General features: G+C 38.7%; 1 protein-coding gene across 5 annotated transcripts in view; it reads left to right on the top strand.

Annotated features, from left to right (window-relative positions):
* TNC (tenascin C) overlaps window positions 1-21,551 on the top strand; it is a 99,847-nt gene that overhangs the window by 4,791 nt on the left and 73,505 nt on the right. For all 5 annotated transcript variants that reach the window (XM_027769648.1, XM_006142788.3, XM_006142787.2 and 2 more), the window contains exon 2: window positions 20,581-21,150. In XM_027769648.1, the coding sequence (XP_027625449.1) occupies window positions 20,694-21,150 (457 nt within the window). In that variant the 5' untranslated portion in view covers window positions 20,581-20,693. The remainder of the gene's footprint in view (window positions 1-20,580; window positions 21,151-21,551) is intronic.

The following is a 21,551-nucleotide window of genomic DNA, read 5'->3' as shown; positions in this document are numbered from 1 at the left end:
AAGGTGAGTTTGCTGCTAACTTCCACATAAATGTGACCAAATCCTCTTCTAGAGGGCTCCTAGGAGACCATTTTAAAAGCTAACTGTACAGCCATTATATTAGCTAGTCACCAAACATTATTTCCAGTGAGTATCATTATCTCAGCCCCACCCCACTGAAATATGGGGAACCTGGGTCTGAAAAAGTTTAAGTAACTTGCCAACACCACACAGATAGTGACTGGTGGGATCCAAAACCCAAACCCAGTTCCAAGTCTAAGAATGTGTTATAACTATTAAGGTAAGTAAGTCATGCTCAACACTATAATTTTATCTTCTGAAAAGAGAGAGAGCCAGAGACTACAAAGCCACATTAGTCAAGAGCTTGTAGACCCTGAAGTTCTTCTAAGCAGGGCAACCATTTTTGCTATCTCTCACTGGCTCCTTCAGGTTTCACCTCTGCAGAAACTATAATTAAGTAATTGGTGTATAATTCCTAGTGAAATATGATTTCTCCACCAAACTGTAAGCAGCATGAGGGCAAACCGTGTTTCACACCAAATCCCTCCTACCAGCCAGAGGCCTGCAGGACAGACACATTTAAGCAGGTGCACTCACTGAAGCCTGGGGGAAACGATGCTTGCCCTGCAGACTGTGCCCCTCTTCCGGGTTTCCATAGGGCTTTATGCTTCCCCCTAGACATCTGTGTGGCATAATTACCTCCACACTTGCCTCCCCCACCTACTAGGTTGTATATCATTGAAGTCGAGACCATCAGCGAAGCAGAAACAGTGTCTGCTGAAGTTCATTTTCCTGAAGCCAAGTTACCTGCTGGCAAGGGTAAGAACCTCAGTTGAAGAAACTGCTATTGAAGAAACTTTCTGCTATCCTCAAGGAAATGGAAAAATAGTGCAATACCACTTTTTATACTACTTTGTCATTTTGTTTTATAGTTTGTGAAGCATGTACACATGCAAGATATATTTTAACAAATATATATCTTTAGGATATATATTTTAGTTTAGGATATATAATACAAATTTAGGATACTCATAAACTCGTGTATTTATAAACTTTTTCAGGGATAACCTTCAGATTTGCTCAATGAACATATATTATTTTATGAATTAGTAAAATGAGATTTAGAGAGATCAACAGTTGCCCAAAGTAGAAAGTATGGCACTAGGGTTTCTCCCCAACCCTAATTCCCAGAATTGTACTTCTTTCTCTGCATTATATGACATTCAGAAATTATTCTCATTTTCCAGATGAGAAAAGGGTTAGATGCTGCAGTCTACTTGCTGTAGAAATGACTACTTTTTATTATTTTAATTTCTTTTATATATTTAATCACTAGACATCACTACAGCTTGTAAAGTGAATTTATACAACATGAATACACTTCACACGAGTCCAACTGAAGATACTATACATGTTATCATCAACAGATAATCATCCATTTCTGCATTCCATAAATGTCTGACCTCTCTATTTTTCTCCTTGATTTTTTTCCTCACACTCTCCCCCTTCTCCTGCCCTCTTTCTATACTGTCTCCAGAATACATAACTATTTTTCTATGTTTCTATAACTTCTAATCTTTCTGTTTCCACCACAGACTACAGTTATTATATATTAAGTGGAGACATACAACATCTCTCTTTCATAGCCTGGCTTGCTTCACTCAGCAGTAAATCTTCTGTATTCATCCACTTTCTATCAAATGCCAGGGTCTTGTTTTTTATGGCTGAGTAGTATTCCATAGAGTGCATGTGCCATGCACACACACACAAATGATCAACTCAATTAAAAAATTAAAACATGAGAAAACGAACAACTCTCTAAGGAAGACATATGGACAGCCAAAAAGCATATGGAAAAGTGCTCAACATCCCTCATCATAAGAGAGATGCAAGTCAAAACCATAATGAGATACCACCTAACTCCAGTCAGAATGGCCAAGATTTTATTTTTTTAAAGTAAGTGCTGGCAAGGTTGTGGTAAAAAGAGAACTCTCCTACACTGTTGGTGGGAATGTAAATTAGTACAGCCAATAAGGAGGTTCCTCAAAGATCTACAAATAGAACTACCATATGATCCAGCAATTTCACTACCAAAGGATAGGAGAACACTCAATCAAAAAAGTGCTTGCACATCTATGCTTATTGCGGCATTATTCACGATTACTAAGAAATAGAACCAATCCAAATGTTCAGGAACAGATGAATGGATTGAAAAAGTTTGGCACATATACTCTATGAAATTACATTTTTCAAGGTAGTTAGATACAGAGGGCAATGCTTAAACACATGAGAAAGTTGAGTTGCCAATGGTGAACTTTTGGATATGAAAAAAAGATGACAGAGACTGAATATTGAGAGAGACCACTGAATATTTTTGTTCAAAACACTAGTCCAATAGATGCAGTGTAGGGGAACTCTGGCTAATAGCATTGTTCTAGGCATGCAATAAAATATGAAAGTGTGTCAAATCACCCACAGAAGCAACCCGCCACAGCTGGAACCAGAGAACCCAAAGTTCTACTGGACTCCCAGTCAGCCAGGGATGCTTAGGATCAATACATACAGTGTAGACAGCAGGACAAAAAATAATAACAATAACAATTTTTTTTTAAGGACATAAGTACATCTAGAGAAGGAAGCAATGGAGAAATGGGAAGAAAATAAGGAGGACTCCACTCAACCTTATTTTAATTAGTCTCTCCACTTTTATCTGTTTTTTATACTGAGCTTCCTCATGAGATTCTATTTGATGAAAGGGTTCTATGGCAAAGAAAAATGTTTTTGTAAATTGCTGGCCTAGTTTAACATCCTTCATTTTAAAGACGGTAAAACTGAGACATAGAGAGGGGAAAGATGTTCCTAAGATCTCATGCCAGTTGGCAATAGGGTTAGAGATGAATCCTAGGTCTTCTGACTCTTGCTCGTAGGAGCCAGGGACAATATAAAAAGCTGCAGAATTAATACATTTTTTAGAAAAGGAAAATGAACACAGTCTTTTTCTCTGACCAGCCTTAGCCTGAATGGACTGAGTAAAGTATAACAAACAACACTGTATTAGTTATCTATTGCTGCAAAAAAAATTAACACAAAACTTAGTGGCTTAAAAATTACACAGTTATGTAGCTAGTAGGTGGTGTGATACTGCATTCCCATATGACTGACCATGGTTCTAGTCCTAGACCTGGTGGCTTGAAAATCACAGTGCATGTGTGTACATGTTCAAAATCCTGACAGGAGAATAGAAGAAAAGGGATTGTAGTGTGGCCATCCATCCAGGAGTGATTTCTCACTTTCCCTCTCTCTGTCTCTCTCCAGTGAGTGCATATACCCTATGGAAAAAACCTTTTTTAAAAAGTTACTATCTCAAAAAAAAAAAAAGTTACTATCTCATAAGTCTTATAGGTCAGGAATCTTAGGACAACTTACCTGGATTTTCTGCTTTATGGTCTCTCACAAAAGCTACCATCTCAGTAGTGGACATGATTGAGGTCTCATCTGAAGGATCCATTGGGTAATGATTACCTTCTAAGCTCTCTTATGTGGTTTTTGGCTAGACTCAGTCCCCTCTGGACTACTGAACTGAAGAATTCAGTTTCTTACTGACTGTTGGTCTGAGGCCACCCTCAGTTCCTTGCCACATGGGCCTCTCCAATAAGGCTATATACTTCAAAGCCAACACAGAAAGACAGAGTCTGTATGTATGAGAGACACTACAATGTTGTGTTACTAATGTGGAAATGACATCCTATCATCTTAGCCATATTTATTCTCTCGATTAGAAGCAAGTCGCTATACCATTCCACACTTAAGAGGAGAGAATTAACACAAATATGAGAATACCAGGAAAAAATACCATTAAGGACAACTTTGAGTCTGCCTGCCACAGCCTCTAACACTAATGTCACCAATTCCTGGCAACCACTTATCAATGACAAATTCCCTAAACCTTTCTGAACTTCCATTAATGACCAATAAATACTTTTGGCAGCCACTAAAGTGAACTGTGTTTCACTTAAGCTCCTCATTCATTTGTAAGGTAGAACCAGGTGCTTTGCATTGGTTGTCATAGTGCATTATATACCATGATTTCTCTTGAATATCACCCTACAGAAGGGTGTTACAAGGCAGTGTATTTCATTCAAAAGCAACACATCTGAGATGGCCAAAACTGAAACTTCATCATTCCTCTTCCCAGATTTCTCTCAGCAAAGATGGTCAAGACTTAAATCTGGGATGAATTGCCTTTTCCTTTTCTCTTCCTTTCTCCCCCAACAAAATATTGTAGAATCTACTGCCTTGACAAATAAATTAGTTCACTGCTGTCCTACTCCCTTTTTTATCAACCCTTCCATCATCACCCTAGGCCAGGTTCTGATAGCTTGTAAATGGTCCCCACTATACCATCCTTCCCCTTTCATCTCTCCCTCAACCTAGGATGGTAGAGGTCAACTTTCCTAGGCCTGAAGGTTTCCAGATGCTTCTTTTCAAATCCTAGCCTGGCATTCAGTGTTTTCCATGATCTGACTCTTGGTCCCCAAATAGCTCCTGTACTTTAGCTATAATTCATGCTCACCACACCAACTGTTTTGTGCTTTTAAATCCTTGTAAATGTCATTCCATCTTGCCTACAATGCCCTTCCTATGATTTTCTCCTGTTCAAATCCTCCTTTCAGGAGGATTGTCACCTGCTCCAGGTGTATTCTATGTATTTACTGTCATCTTATTCTACTTCATACTTTTCTCTGTCATTACTCTTATCATTCTGGAATTGCCTGTCCACTCATAGGTCAACCCTTCTTGACAATGTACCTCTTAAAAGGAGAATCTGTGTCTGATTTATCTGGAAATGAGGACAACTGGGATAAAGTGAATTTTCAACAACTGAACACAGTCCTTACTACATCCCAGATTTTGGTTGTTCCCCTTTTCACCAGAATTTGTTCAGAAAGCCCAGAGCTTACAGTTAATTAAATGCTTCACATTGTAGGCTTACAACCGTGCTAAGGGCTATCACAATATATGACAGGAGGAAGCCAGTCCAGTCCTGGGATGGGAGCATTCCAGGATACAACCTTCAATGAAGGTCCCTGCCTAGGATTGGGAAAAGCAGTACCAAGGACAGAGGAGGTCTGTCTATAAGGATTTGAGGCTGAATCACAAGAAATAGATGAAAATAAGGAGAATATAACAACGATCAGTCAACAACTATTGGGAAGAAGCGATGGGATCAAGGAAAGGATGGAGACAAGGATCTCTCTATCTTAGGACATAGAGTAATGTATAACCTGGGGAAAAGAATAAATAATCATGGGAACCAACAGTTGGCATAATGGCTATGTCGCTGGACTGCCATGTAGTCGACAGCGGTTCGCGTCCTGGACCCGGTGGCTTAAAACTCACGCCGGGCGCGTGTGCGTGCGTGCCCAAGATCCTGAGAGGAGAATGGAGGAGAAGGGATTGCATCGTGACCATCCCCCCGGGGGGTGATTTCTCACTTTCTGTCTCTATGTCTCTCTGTCTGTCTGGCGAGTGCACGTGCCCTATAGCGAAAACCTCTCCAAAAAAAAAGAATAAATAATCATTAATAACATGACTTTGGCATCAGAAAGCTGTGTTCAAGAGATATTTGCTTGCTAAGTAGTCTTGGCCAAGTTAACTTCTCTAAGCCTCATTTTTTCTCATCCATATTAAAGGTGAACTAATAGCACCCACTGCTGAAGGTTATTGTAAGGACTAAATGACATAGCGTAATTGAATTTCTTATCACAGAAGCTAGCATTCAATGTAGATGTTTTATTGTCACTATTGTTTTGCTTGTTGTTGAATGCTTCTTGGTGATAAGATCTCACTGGAGAAGCAGTTTCCAAGTGTGTCCTGTGGAATAGCATTCTCTTGAGATTTGTCTAGGGGACAAAAATGTTTTGTGGCCAAATAAGTTTGAGCAGCACTAATGCTGTGTCCTGTTCTTGGAAATGTACAGCTCATATGTCCACTCTGTATGTAGTCTTGAAGGCTGACCATACAATAGAAACCAAAGCAGGCAAGATTCTTTTATTTACAGAATTTCTCTGATGGTGGGGTCTTTTAGCCCATTCAGACTGTTAGAACAAAATGCCCAAAACTGGATAGCTTGTAACCAAAATAAATTTATTTCTCACAGTTCTAGAGGCTGGGAAGTCCAAGATTGAGATGCCAGCACATTTGGTGTCTGATGAGGGTCTGTTTCCTGGTTCATAAATGATGCCTTTTCTCCCATTTGAGGAGAAAAGGCAAAGTAGCCCCCTGGGACATCATTCATAAGGGCCTCAATGCCTTAATTACCTCCCAAAACCCCAGCTAATACTGACACATTGGTGATTAAGTTTCAGCATGAGAATTTTGAGGAGATAAAAATAGTTAAACCATAATGTGAGGGTAAGCATACAATAAAAAGGAACCAAATGAATACATTGTACAGTTTCAGTTTCTGGTCTTTGCTAAAGGGAAATATAAAACAAGACAGTGACTAGAGACAAGAGAGGGTTTTTCTTAGATAGATGGGACACAGAGGTTCTGTTGGGGAAAATATCTGAATGAAATGAGAAAAGGAGCTCTGTCAGCAGTGGCAAGGAGTTTGAATTTTGTTCTGTGATTAGAAGTCAATGGAAGGTGTGGGGCAGTACAGTGCATAATCTGAGACGTCCTGACACAATTACTTTTCTCTGCTTTGGTTAACCCAGTATTCCTAAATTCATTTGACCACAAATACTCTTCTCTATAGGACACCTGTGTTAAAACCTCTTGGAACACCATCTGGGAAATTCTGCACTGGAGTATAAGGATCTGTAGCTTTTAAATGGACTGTAAATTTGCTTTTATCTCACCTAGGTGCACAGTAAAAAGTCAAATTTGAGCTGAAATAGGCATGCCCAGAACATGAAAACCTAGTTCTAGAGGCAGAGACATGCAGGGCGTCATCCTAATTAGCAACTTTTTTTTTTTTTTGGCTGAGATAATCAGTAAACACAGCCAGATCTCGGCAGACTCTGGAACCCCATCTCATGCCAAAGAAAACTTGCCAACATCTGCCCAGAAGCTAATAAGCATTTGCAAACAGTGCACGTTAGCTTAAGTGTTCTCCAAAGAGGAAATATATAAAATTGAGAATTAGCCAGAGAAAGACAGAGGTCAAATATTTGGGAGCTTACCCTGGGACAGCCACCAGAGTGCTGCTTAGGGTCTGGGAAATGGAAAGTGAGGATATTTGCCTAGACTCTGAACTCTCACTTGATAGAGCAGTGTGTGTTTAAGTTTTCACCCTATGTGAACGGAAGGAAATTGCTTGAGTCCATTGTAGCTCATTATAATTGAAAGCACACATTTTGTAGTCACACATTGGGGTCCAAAAGCTGGCTCTGCCTCTTAAGAGGCAGATGTTGAACCTTCTGGGTTCTCAGTTTAATTTCCAAATAGCTGATACCTATTTTACCAGGTTGTCATGACGAATGACAAGATCAATCGTGGCGTGTATAAAAATAATTTAGCATTTCATTTAGCACAGAACAAGTTTATAGTAGGCACTCAACAAAACATTAATTTCCTTTCTGTCTAGTTTAATCTGTATTTGACTTGATAATAGAAGCTGTCATTTATTAAGTTGCTACTGTATTCCAACAGAGGTCAGTAAACATGAGGTGGAAACCTAGTTTTGTAAAAAAAATTTTTTGCAATGACGAAGATATGTTCATTTATTTACATATTATCTATAGCCACTTTCTCTACAATAGTTGAGTTCTGTAGTAGTGACGGAGATCCCTGACCACAAAGCTTCACATATTTACTATCTGGTCATTTAAGCACAGGTTTACTGACCCATACCAGCTAGCACACTAGATTTTGACACATAAACTCCAGCCATCATAACCTAGCAAAGTAGAAGCGATCATATATAAAGAGAGACTGAGGCAGAAATGAGGGTTCATCTAGTAAACCCCTCCTCCAAAAACCTAGCGCCAAACTCTCAACCTGAAGGAAGGTTAAAAGAATTGTTAAAAAAAAAAAAAAAAAAATACTCATTTGTATGATGGAACCTTTGTTTACCCCTGTCTACTTATGACTTTTATCTCTGTCTGGCCAAATTTCTTGATTTGTTCTGCCGTATGCCGAAATAGATGATCCTGTCCAGGAAAAAAAAGTTTCCTCGTTTCCTTACTTGTTTGCTTATGTAAGTCCATCCTTTCAGAAGTGAAAGTGGTCATTTCCAGACCCCATGCCTTGACTGATGTCTCAGAAGCCATACTTTTTCTTTTTTTTATAGTATATAGCATGAAGCCCAATTTCCCATAAATGACAGATTTTTAAGTTCCTCTGTCTACCACCTTCACTGTCTTCCTATCATTAACCTAGTTTCCAGACCAGACTCAAGGAAAGTAGACCCTTCTCTGCAGACTTGAAAGATTTGCCTGAGACATGAATATTATAATACATTTGCCTTTGTGTCATCATGATTAAATGGCATCTATAAACTGCAAGGCACAAGATAAATATTAACTTATTTGCCTCATTCTTAAATTGCTATAGATTCTCTATCCTGGGGATTTACACTGTATCACAGGTAGGTCCTAATTAGATATATCATTACTTCTGTTTAACATTTAAGAATATGAAAGAAGAAAGGGCCTAGGACTTACTCTCTATCAGCACTTTCATCATGGTGCCATCAAACATAATCTTGCAACATACTTCAAACCCAAAATAACCAAGGAAGTTTGGGAAATACTCTATGAACTACCCTTTTTGGAACTTTCCAATGAACACAAACTCATTAAAGACCCTGGAAAATCCTGGAGTAAAGAACATTGTGTAATTTGTTTGGCTTAAAATAACATTTGGTTTAAAATAACATTTCCAAATGTGTTTAATTAGGGAATCTTTTCTCCCCTACATTAATACCTTTCAACATGTTGTAGATTGCTTTTTAGAAAATGCTGCTCAAAGGTACACAGCTAAATTAAACTCAAGAGTTAGACATATCTATTTTTCAGGCTCATGTGCAGTTTCTACAGCTCTGTCTGTAAATCCTAAAGATATGCCTTAACCATTAGTTATTCTGGACTCTGACCACTGGCTCCCTTTGAAGTTGGTCGCCCTAACTTAGTCATGCAAACCATTCTCTGACATTATTAAAGCTTGGTAGCCAAGCTGATGGTGCAAAATGCCAGCTCCGACCTGTAAGTCACCCACCTGAATTAAACTCATGCTCCCTCTTCCTAGCTGTGTGACATTGAGCTGTGTGAGCCTCCGTTTCCTCATCCATACACTGAGGAAAAGAAAGGTAGCCACTTCAGAGGTCTTAGAGAGATTTCAATGAGATAATCCACCTAAGACAATAAAGCAATGCCTGGTGCAGATGGTTTCAATCAGTATTAGTTATTATTGTAGCATATAAATGGTTCCATTTGGAGAAAAGGACGAGTAGACAATGAGATTATGTTTGCTTTGCCTGTGATCACACAAATTAATTCGGAAATGGTCCTATCTTTCTCTTGTCTCTGATCTTAGAGACAAAATCTCATTTCAGGTGTTGTCTTCTACCAAAATGTATCTAACCTTACTGAAATTGATTTATAAAGATTTTTGTAATTGACGGTGACTCCATCTGGTTCCCTCAGACACAGACCTCCATTAAACAGAAATCCGTTGAACTGAATATTAGTACATTGGATTGGAAAGGATTTCTAAACCTGTCTAATCCTGTTTTGCCAAGTATCTGGTACACATCTAAACACTCCTCCACTCCTATGCCATGGCAGATATTGCTAATCCGTCACTGCACCTTTTACCTTTTATTCCAGATATGGCCATGGAATCTTTCTTAAAACAGGTTCAGGTAGCCATAACAACTAATTGAATTGAAATATATGTCATTCCAAACCAATTCATCCTGTTAACCAATGTTTGAACCACCTGTGCAGTATTACTCTTTTCTAGTATACCAATTCCATAGGGTTCCCTAATAAGGAGAAATAAGAAAAAAGTGAGAAAAAGAGATCAGATACTAACATTTGAGTAGATGTATTATTAATACACTAGGAATTTACAGTTCCATTCTCTTATTCACTGTCTTCAACCACAGTCGAGTGATTCCCTTTGACAGATGAAAAAGCCACAATTTAGAAAACGGTACGATTTTGTCCAACGTTTCCTGGTAGGTAAGTAAATATGATCTCAGGTATTTCTGACTCTAAAGGCTATCTTCAAGGCCAGCAGGCAGCACAGTGGTTAGGACACTGGACTCCTACATGGCCAACTGCAGTTCGAGTCCCAGATCTAGCAGCTTAAAACTCATGACAGGCTCTTGTGTGTGTGTGTGTGTGTGTGTGTGTGTGTGTGTGTATGTGTGTGTGTGTGCATGTGTGCCTAAAATTCCAAGAGGAAAATGGAGAAGAAGGGATTGTGATGTGGCCATCCCTCTTGGGGGGGGGGGCTCACTTTCTCTGTCTCTCTGTCTTTCCAGTGAGCACACACACACCCTATAGCAAAAATCTCTCAAAAAAAAAAAGACTATCGTCTTGTCTTTTCCATCACAAATCCTCCTTAAGAACTTTCAGTCTTTTGGACTAAATCTTTGGCACTGAGTAACTGATACCAGTTTCATGAAGGCCACTGTACTAGTCTTTTCCAGAATTCCTTTTTTTACATTGAACTGTGAGTTTTTCTATAACCTGTCCTTTTTTATATAAATCTCTTTAATTTCCAAACCTTGGCCTAGGAGCAGGAGAACCCACTTTTCAATAGTTGTGAAAGAGCCAGCTAGATTTCTTAAAAATTCTGGATGAAGGCCAAAATAGAGGAAGTCATTGTTCCTTTGGGAAATGAATTCGAATCTATTATTGAAACAATTTTCCAGAATTTTGCAAGAATCTATATTGTTGCCACTTGGTCAGACCCACTTTTATTTTCTTTTCTGTCTAGGCAAGAAATAGAGGAGAGAAAGCAAGTGCTCTACAGAAGTTTTATTTTAGAAATTGAAACCAGACCACACCAGGGCAGTTTGTGGTCTGAATGTATCAATGGATCTAGTCATATTTCATCTGAGCTTTTCTTAGGTATATAAAACCACAAATATGAAGCTCATTATTGTGTCTAGATGGAAACATTTTATGGATTAAGATTTGCGAATTTAATTTGGTTGGTAATGAAACTTCTGTTCAAAGGGCTGGAGGGAGGCAGCCATGAGGTACCAGCAATGCTGAAGCCAAACAACTAAAAAAGGAAACACTCCAAATTTTGGAGATTTATTCTTACTATTGGCCATTTGACTTGGGTCAAAATTAAGTTTGACAGAAGTATTGCCAAATTAACATGGACCACAGGTCACGAGAGCCGGAGACGTTGGAATTGAAAGCCATACATAATTGCTTATTTTACAAGAGAAACTGAGACCTGAAGAGTAGATAAGTTTTGCCCAAGTCACTCAGTGAATGGTTGGCAGAAGTGGAGCCCAGAGCTATTCTTCCAGCTCTTCAGTTTATTGTATTTTCTACCACATGGATCCTCAAGAGCCTAAATCACCAGGAACTTGAAGTGATGAAAATCAAAATTCACAAGGAGGGAAAATGATCTAAAGTTACCAAATAATAAAGAGGGCAATAAAATCGAAAAGGTTACTAACTAATAATTTAGAATGTTTCCTTCAAATCAAAACTAGGTGTGAGTATAGTACGGGGCCAGCCAAGTTTACCATCTAACAAAGGAATTTACTTTGATCATACAGAAAGCTTGTCTCAAAATGGACAGTACTGGAATCTGAAAAGGCCTTGGGATGTAGACTAGAATTTCACGGGCAACAGCCATGCCTGTCTTGGTCACTTCCACAACCTCTGCACTTAGTGTGGTGTCTGGCACATAGTAGGTACATACTGTGTGTCTTTGTGTGTATGTAGGGGGTGAAACAGTAAAGATGTCTTAGCAAATTTCAAGTATACAATACACCTTTTCAGTTATATTTATCATGCTGTATGTATGAACTTCTTTTTGTTTTCTTTCTATTTTTATTAGAGAGATTTTTGCTATAGGGTGTGGACATTCACTGGAGACGCAGAAAGAGGCAGAGAGACAGAAAGTGAGAAATCGATCCCCCCATCTCCATCCCCATCCCCAGTGTGGATGACCACACTACAATATCTTCTCCTCCAATACCCCTTGGGATTTGGGGCACACATGCACACATGCCCAGTGTGAATTTCCAGCCTCTGGATCTAGGACTCGAACCGCTGTTGGCCGTGTAGGAGTCCAGTGACATAACCATTACACCATCTACTGATCCCTATATGCACTTCTTCATGAAGGCCTCACAATTGTCTGAGGGAAGAGATAAATCTTGATCAGATTTCTTGACTAACAGTATCTCTGGGTTTTAATATGAGCTTTACCATTAGTTAGCCAGATAAATATTTCTGTTAAGTTATTCTCTTAAGTAAGTAGAAACTATGGAAAATAAGTTGCATGCCATCTATTCCCTCTACTCAATTAGATATGGCTGCCTAGAGTGATAGATTGAGAACGGCTCTGTATTGGGGTTCCCTGAAAGTGTATCAAGATTAATTAGCATTTTCTGCCACATACACCAGACTGACGCATATGGGGGACAAACCTATGCAAATCTGGACTGGACTCAATGATCTACAGTTGCATCTAAGCCCTGCTCAAGTATGATTTTGATTCCATAATCTGATGTCTGTGTCTTTGGAAAGTGCTAGGAGACTGAGCCAAATGTTTCCCGTTAGGAACAGTCTTAAAAGACTAAACCACAAGCAGTCTGTTCTGGAGAAAGCCCTGGCTCAGCGGCATGGACAACCATCCCAGTAGCAGCTCTGAGAAACCTTGGCCAGAGTACTGACCGCCCAGAAAAGAGCCCCACCCAGCCTCATTCACTTGCTTTTCTTGCTACTGAATTAGAATAGATAGACTGGGAGGAAAACCAGGACTACAGCCACAGCCTTTTCACTTCCTTAAAGACTTCAGAGAATCTTGTCACTTGGCAAACTGAAACACTAAGATTTGTACTTTTCCACGGAAAAAGCAACAGTGGGAAAGAGAGGGCATCACAAAATCTTATGAATCTCTCATCCTTCAGAGACTGGTATTCTGCTAACTGCTGTCTCCAAAGAAAAGACACAAGTAATCATGCATGATTAACACACCAGGTGCTAAGAGCTCTTCCTCTTAAATGTTAGCTACTCAATATTTTGCTTGAATAATCTCATTAATCTCATCTGCCCTCACTTATTTCTAAAATAATTTTATTTGGAGGTTGATATTAGTGTTACCATTTTAAAGATGAGAAAACCAAGGCCCCAAAGAGGCAACATTGGATATGCAAGGATCTATGGATGTGGAACAATGCAGAGTTGCCACTACTTAATCTTTTTTTTGGAGAGGTTTTTTTTTTTTTTTGCTATAGGGCGCGTGCGCTTGCCAGACAGAGAGAGAGACATAGAGACAGAAAGCGAGAAATCACCCCCCAGGGGGGATGGTCACTCCGCAATCCCTTCTCCTCCATTCTCCTCTCAGGATCTTGGGCACACACGCACACGCGCCCGGCATGAGTTTTAAGCCACTGGGTCCAGGACATGAACCGCAGTCGACTACGTGGGAGTCCAGCAACATAGCCATTACGCTAACTGCTGGTTCCCACTACTTAATCATTTTTGATCTGGAAAAAATGTCCATTCCGTATTGTTCAAATTAATAGCAGTGAGTGGCAGAGCCAGGATCTAACAGTATTTGATACCAGAGCAGATATTCTTAAATATTGCACAGATTCTTCTTGAATATTTATCAGTTTCAGCTTTTATTATTTTTCTCAATATTTATGTACATGTCTACTTCCTTTACTGGACTGTGAACTCACTGAGGACAAGACCCATCTACCACCAATCTCTAAAACAGGCTACCACTCCCTCCTCAAGGCTCTTCCATACCTTTTTCTTATATTCATTCCATTCATTTATGTTGAACATCAGAATACATCATCTTAAAAAATGAACTAATTCTCAGATCTGTGGGATGATTACTGGCTCCACTAACATCCTGAATGGGCACTGGTTAATCCACTACCTAAACAGCGGCTTCTCAGTGCTGGAATTCAAACACCTAGGGCTGGGAAGGTCTTTGGTTTGGCAGTTAGAGTTTTCTTGATTCTTTTATGACACAGGTTGTGCTGGACTCACTCAGCTGTGGGGATCAGATGTCCTCGGAAAAAATCCACACTTAAGGCTGTTTCCTGGCTCCTCTCTTTTTCTGACACATTCCAAGAAGGAATTTATGGACATTGGGAAGGACAAGGGGTGAGGAATTTCTAGAACATTTAAGAACGCCCATGTAAGCAACTCCACGCTTGACTAACTGTGCACAATAAAATTCTCTTGCCTGTAAACGAGAAGAAAAAATTGGTGTGTGCTGCCTCATGTCTTGCCAAAATGATGGAGAAACAAATTCATCTGCATTACTGACCAGTAGGGTTCTTCCTTGTCCTTCTAAACCTAAAATATTTTATGTACATGCCTAAATCAACAAGATAATATATTCCATGAGCTACTAAAAATGAAGTCATAAGTAATTAACTCTGAAACACGACTCTGGTGAGTTAGAAGTGTTTTCTTTATCTAAAAATGAAATTGTTTATTCTCCAGCTGTGACCACAGAAAAATCCAAGATTGTTGATTCCTTTATCTAGCAATGGCCTCTGTCCTCTGATGAGCTACTTAAAAATAACCACTAGCTTATTTTGTGCTGCTTCCAAAAGTTAGCTTAAAACAGCTCTAGTGGGAAAATAAAAACATGGAAGACTTGATGAGTGAAGAAGTACCTGAAAGTATAAAAATATAAATGAAAAAGACACAAAGGCATGGCTCCTATGATACCAGCCTTGGTTTTCCAGCCTGTGAAACTGTGAAATGAAATGTTATCTCACCGTCACATTTTGAATAAAAATCTATCATTCCAAAACCTGGAAAAATCACCCTATACACTGGCAACATCTAATACCAAGAAAACTGCAACATGATTAAGTCCTAAGTGTTATCCCTCCCTCCACAAGAAAATCTTCAAGACCATTGTTTTTCTCTTCTTCATTTTTTTGTGGTGGGACAGAGACAATAAATGTACCAGGTATTTGGAAACCAAGAGACTGAATGGTTAAGGCTATGTTTTGCCCAGTCTTCTCAACAGATGACTAAGTGTGAGCAATTAGGCACCTCACCTTACATTGTTTACTGGGTTAGTAGTTGTTCTTCACATTGACTTTTCATGTCCTCCTCAATGTGGCTTCCACCACCTCCATGTGGTTTTTCCCTTTGCACTCCCCTACATGATATTTTACACCCCAGTAGAAGTAGATCTCTGTATTCTCCACACGCTACCCCACCATTGCATATATCAACTTTTCCACAAAGAAAAGTTGTTGTTACTGCTGTCATCTTCTTCATCTCCTCAGCACTCCTGTATTCCAATTTTCTTCTCTTTTCTCATGGCATTCTTTCTCTTTAGACTGCTGAGAGATTCAGTTTTACCTACCCCCTGGAGGGATATTCACCCACTTTTCAAATCTTGCCTATTATTCTGTTCCATCTCAAATGTACTCTTTCAAGGTGTCTTTTTTGAGCTCCTCAAAAGACTGTATCCACTTTCCACTTTGGGCAAGTTTAGTCAGTATCATTTGTTACTCACTGTATTGTTATTATAGTCACAGATGTATCTTCCTGATTCCCTCATTCCTTCTAGATACAAAGTCTCCTTTCTAATCTATTCCTTTATGATCCTCCTGTGTATTTTTCTGCAATAGAAATACATGCCGAGGCAGGGTACAGAGCAGCACACCATTCACAGCTCAGAAATAGTGCTTTGTCCTGGATATGTGGCTCCAACAATCTATATATTGAGCCACTGCAAGGGGTGTGTCTTCCCAATGCTCTCCTTTGTAACCATTAATCCACCACGTCTTTTAACATCACTAGAAAAGATAAACAAAACACACATAGACATGTCTATAAACAATCTCTATATCCCCAAGGCTTATTTTGGGGGGACCACTGAGAATTTTTCACCTCATGGCAGAACTCTACCCTCGCTTAAAAATAGACCTTATGTGAAGTCCTTATTTTTCACTATAAAATCTCTCCTTTGTTAGGCTCCTACTGTTGCTAAAGACTATGGCATTCCTTTTATACACATTGCATTTTTCACAAAAATCTTATGGGGACACTCTTAGCACATTTATTAATGATCGTGCTCTGGCTTGTGGTACTGGATAATGTCTTGCCCAAGGAAGATGAAGTGTTGAAGTGTGATTCAACCCCTTGTTTCTGTGCTCTTCAACACCATTCTACAAGGGAACTTCAAACTGTTCATGGAAATGGATTTAAAGTACAAGTGTATTTTGGTGCAAACATTTTTTTGGAAATCCCTGCATAGTTTTTTCTTAATATACACTTTCCACAAACATTTGAAGACCCTATGTGTGTACATTCTAGTGCTTTGGAGCTTGCTACATTCTCAAAGAAAAACTTTCAATTGTGTGATAAATTAAACTAGAAAAATCTCCTGTTATAATAACATTTTTCCTCTTGTAATCAACTTTTTCTTCTCATTCTCCTACTCTCCAAACACACACACACACACACACACACACACACACACACACACTGGTGCTTATTCTGTCTTCAGGGATCATAAGGCATAAGCCAGTTTCTGCTTTCCCAGGATTGATATAGGTAACCCTGCCCACCATCCCCTCACTACAAACATGTAAATCTATAGTTCTTTCTTCTACAGGGTATTTTATTTCTTTGCTGATCACTTCCAATAAAGATAAGAATCCACTGGGTCATCAGAGAACTCATGATGTATTTGTTTGTTTGTTTTTAATCTATTTTCCTGTGTTTTTCTTTGCAAAAATACTTTGTGACTTTTCCAATAACCCAGTACTTGTGCTTTTAAATAGTCTCTGTAGAATAAGTTGCTCATCCTAAAATTATAAAAGCCCTATCATCAGAAGATGATTCTTCATGTCTAACCTAAAATATCTCAAACTGTAACCTCAGGTAATTTTCTCTAGGTCTGCCCTCAAAGGAGATATAAACAAGCCAGTTGTCTGCGTGAGAATATTTTACATTCCTAAAGGTCATTATTGTTCCCTACCTTCTCCCTCTCTAGTATAAATATTTCTGTCCAGTTCTAGTAAATGTATCTTTGTAAGATTTATCTCCTTACCTTTCAGTTCAACTTTGATTTAGATCCAAGTTGGTGCTGACTTTAAAACTAGGTTCAACTGGGAAATAACACTCAAACTCAAGCATGAAGAAGCTATTGGTGTGGACTCTTCCTAGATTTTGCTCCCAGTAGCACAACAAAATAGGAGCTATTGTTTAATGAGTGTCTACTATGAACCTGATACCACGCTGGGAGCTTTATGTATCTTTAATTCCCTCTGGAACAGTTTTGACCCCATTTTATAAATTAGGTTATTGTTTAAATACCTTAATAAGTACCTTCCAAAGTTGCAGGGCTAATGAGTAGCATTTGAACCTTGGTTTTCCAAAGTTTAAACATTTTCTACAATGCTTGAAGATAAAATAGGTCTTTCCCCAAATACAAAAACATCCACTTACTCTGAGACCATCATGAACCAAAGAGATATACATAACACACTGTTTTGGGGAAGGATGATTTTCATGCATTTTTCAAATGCACCCTGTTGCATTTTTCCAAAACAATGCAATAATTGGCTGTGCCAAGGCCCATCTGATTACAGTGAAAAATCCTCACTCTACCCATATTCTGGTCATTATTACCCTAAACTCATTCTCTAAACTCATTGCCTTGGAGTCTCAACCAACAACTCCAATGTCTTTTTAGATGGAAATTTAAATTATTTAGCAAAACCTATAAAAGTTATGGGTAAAAGTCCAACTATGGCCCTTCCTCCAAAATAAAAGAATAAAAAAGCTAAGAATTAATGAAAAATGATAAGAAAGCACTTTGTCAAGCAAAACATAGTTAAAGTTGTCATTCCAATAGAGTATGCAATCAATAAATATTTATCCAGGAAACAAACAGAATGGGCCAAAATGGTTTGAGAGAAGAGAATATGCCAAACTCTCCTCTTCATAATAATTTATATTCTGTGGGTTTGCCTACATTACTGACCCACAAGTTCAGATTCAGGAAACTAATTTGAATGAGAAACTATGCTCAGAAGAGGTTTCTTATTTTTTTTCCCAGCTTAACAAGAAAGTCGATGCCGTAAATTAATATTGCATAAATAATTGGTAAAATATCAATTGTATATAATTAAGATATGGTGGGGATGTAGATAAGTTTGATGAATTGTACTTTCCAGGTCCTCAGATCCCTGCTCCATCCTATAGAAATGCTTCTCCCTTATTTTTAAATATATAAATTGAATATATGTAAACTAGAAATAATAATTAAAAAGAAAATGTTTCTCAGCTCATTATTCTTGCTACATCCCTCTCCAGGCTTTGTAAAGAATTTCTTTGTGAAGTTATCGTGAAGGAGGTGATCAGTGGGATCATGTGGATGCCTCCTCTCACTGGGATGAAATCTTTCTGGGAAACAAGTTAGAAAATTTCTTATAAGTGATCCAAATACCCCTAATGAATATAAATAATTTAGAATGTTCAAGAGTAAGAATAGGATAGGCAGAGGGAAACACCAATTTGTGAAAATACTTATTAAAAAAATCAAAGAACTCTGCAATTATTTTCTTGAACAACACTCAGGTGTACTTCCTAATTAAAGAGGACTGTGAATGTCTTCGTACTGTGTACAATCATTCGTACATGCTTCCAAGGCATTATTTAGTCAATGTTAAAACTACCCAGAAGTTCTCCACGTCTTCCTAGCTTTATTCAGTAATTCTCACCTGCCTTTGACAACTTCCCTTTCAGATGATTGCCCATACAGGTGAATAGCCATAAGACAGATGAAAATATAACTTAGCAAAGTGAGAACTGCTTCATGGTAGCCTGCTCTCCTCCATATTCTCCATCTACTTCTCACTATTTAAGGCTCAGATTAAATTTCATCCTTTCCAGTAAGTCATACTCTACCACTCTTTTGACAACTCTTTTTTTTTTTTTTTTGCAATCTCCATAGGAAGTTACAGTCTACACCACAGAATAAATCCTTCACATTTCTCTTCTTTGTTCCCCAATTATTGAATGAACAATTCCATTTTCTTCATGATTCTATTATTAAGTCCTCTAGGAATAGGTATCTTATATTTACTTCTACCACCCACAGAACTCTGATTTCTATGGAATATTCAGTAAGCATTCTATAAATATCTGATTGGAAAAGACATCAGAGGTTCATAGACATCCTTTCTAGGCCACCTCTTGCTATGAATTTCATTTTGGACCACGGGTTCAGAAATATTCTGTAAGGCTCTTCTATAAACTGAACTTTTGAAGATCTTGGAAATAATAAGGTAAACTGAGATATAGAGAGAATACTATGAAGAGACTTCAAAAAGTTTGTGGATAAATGGAATTAAAATATAAGTTTATTTTTATGTAAGAAATGAAATTCATGCATAGTTTTTTCATAATATGCATTTCTATTAACTTTTTAAAGGCTCCTTATATGCTGACAGTTGTATATAACTAGTAAGGAGCTTGGCTGAGATTAAAATTGCACTTCTCTATTGGAGTCCTTCATTTTAACCTTGACCTCCAATGGCAGAAGAGAACCATCAGATGGTATTACACTTGGTTTTGAGGGTCAATAATAAGAGGTAGGGGTTATTGAATATTTACTAGGGCTCTGGCCTTCAAATCACTATAATGAGTCACTCAGAGAACTTAGCTAGTAAATATTGAAGATTATTTAAAAAAATGATTCTGACTTAATTCTTTCACTTACATCTTTCTTTCTGTTAAAGGTGTGTGCGCTCATCAGAGAGAGACAGAGAGAGGGGAAGAGGAGAAAACAACCTACAGGGAGAGTGATCATACTGCAATTTTGTCTCCGTTCTCTCTCCTTTCAGGATCTTGGGCAATATGCTTGTGCCTGGCATATTTCTCAAGGCACTGGGTCCAAGACTCAAACCATAAGGTTTGCAATGTGGTATCCTGCTATGGTAACCACCAAGCCATAGAGATAGCTCCAGCTTGTCTTAGTATTTTTTTTCAGCCCTGCCATTAGCCATCATGATCTTCACTGAACAGAAAGTGAAATAGGCAAAGAAAAGTTATATGACTTACCCCAGGACCCAGAGCTGAAGCTGAGATCCAAACTCATGTGTGTCTTATTCTAATGTTTTTTGTTTTCCTCTACACAATGCTGTTTCCTTAAATTTTCAGGAGATAAATACTGAGCAAAACTATTCCTTCAAGATTGCAAAATTATTTGAAAGACAATTTTATATCATTACTATAATAAATAATGGAGGAAGATCAGGAGATCTTTAAACATTGGCTATGTAAAGTAAAAATTTACTTGGAATTGTAGATATTCAGTAGATTTAATTAGTAATAGATACTAAATTTGTTGTTTTCCTTTGTGTTCTTGTAGAATTGTTTCAAAAAGGTCAAGAACAACTCATTTGGATTCTACTAATTCCCAGTTCTGCTGGGACACCCTAGGGGCCTAGAACCTCACAACACCTAGACAAAGCCACCTCCACCATGGGGGCCTTGACTCAGCTATTGGCGGGCATGGTGCTATCTTTACTTGCCCTCCATACGGAAGGTGGGGTCCTCAAGAAAGTCATCAGGCATAAGCGACAGAGTGGGGTGAACATCACCCTGCCTGAAGAGAACCAGCCAGTAGTATTTAACCATGTCTACAACATCAAGCTCCCTGTGGGGTCTCAATGTTCAGTGGATCTGGAATCACCCAGTGGGGACAAAGACCTAGCTCCTACATCACAACCCAGTGAAAGCTTCCAAGAGCACACCGTGGATGGGGATAACCAAATTGTCTTTACACATCGCATCAACATTCCCCGCCGGGCCTGTGGCTGTGCTGCTGCTCCTGATGTCAAGGAGCTCCTGAGCAGGCTGGAGGAGCTGGAAAGCCTGGTGTCATCTCTACGGGAGCAATGCACCATGGGTGCAGGCTGCTGTCTCCAACCCGCCGAAGGTATGAGTGGTGACCACCCAAACCCCTCACTACAAGTGGGAGAAATGATGGGCATCACAGAATCCATCAGCTGCTCCTGAAGGGGGAGCTCTGGAAAACTATCCTCACCAGTTCTTATTACAAAAAGAATCTGTGGTCAAATAAAGTGGAGAATATAACTCTCTCTCTCCTGTTAGGAATAGTCATGGTGATACATGACTATGAGAAGTTTTACTTTGAAAAACGATTTTACTTTTGTTATACGTTTTCTAAACTTATTCGATCACAAAATCTACCTTTTTTGTACTACAAAACCATGAGCAGGTTATGAAATTCCTGCCACTTTATTGTACAAGTAGGGAATTTGAGGCCAAGAAGAGGGAATGGATTTCTCAAGGTCCTGCAATGAGTCACTGAGTTAG

The sequence above is a fragment of the Tupaia chinensis genome, unplaced genomic scaffold, assembly GCF_000334495.1.
Source record: "Tupaia chinensis unplaced genomic scaffold, TupChi_1.0 Scaffold000081_1, whole genome shotgun sequence".
Lineage (NCBI taxonomy): Eukaryota > Metazoa > Chordata > Mammalia > Scandentia > Tupaiidae > Tupaia > Tupaia belangeri.
Note: the sequence above shows the minus strand (reverse complement) of the source record. Positions and strands in the feature narration are given on the sequence as shown.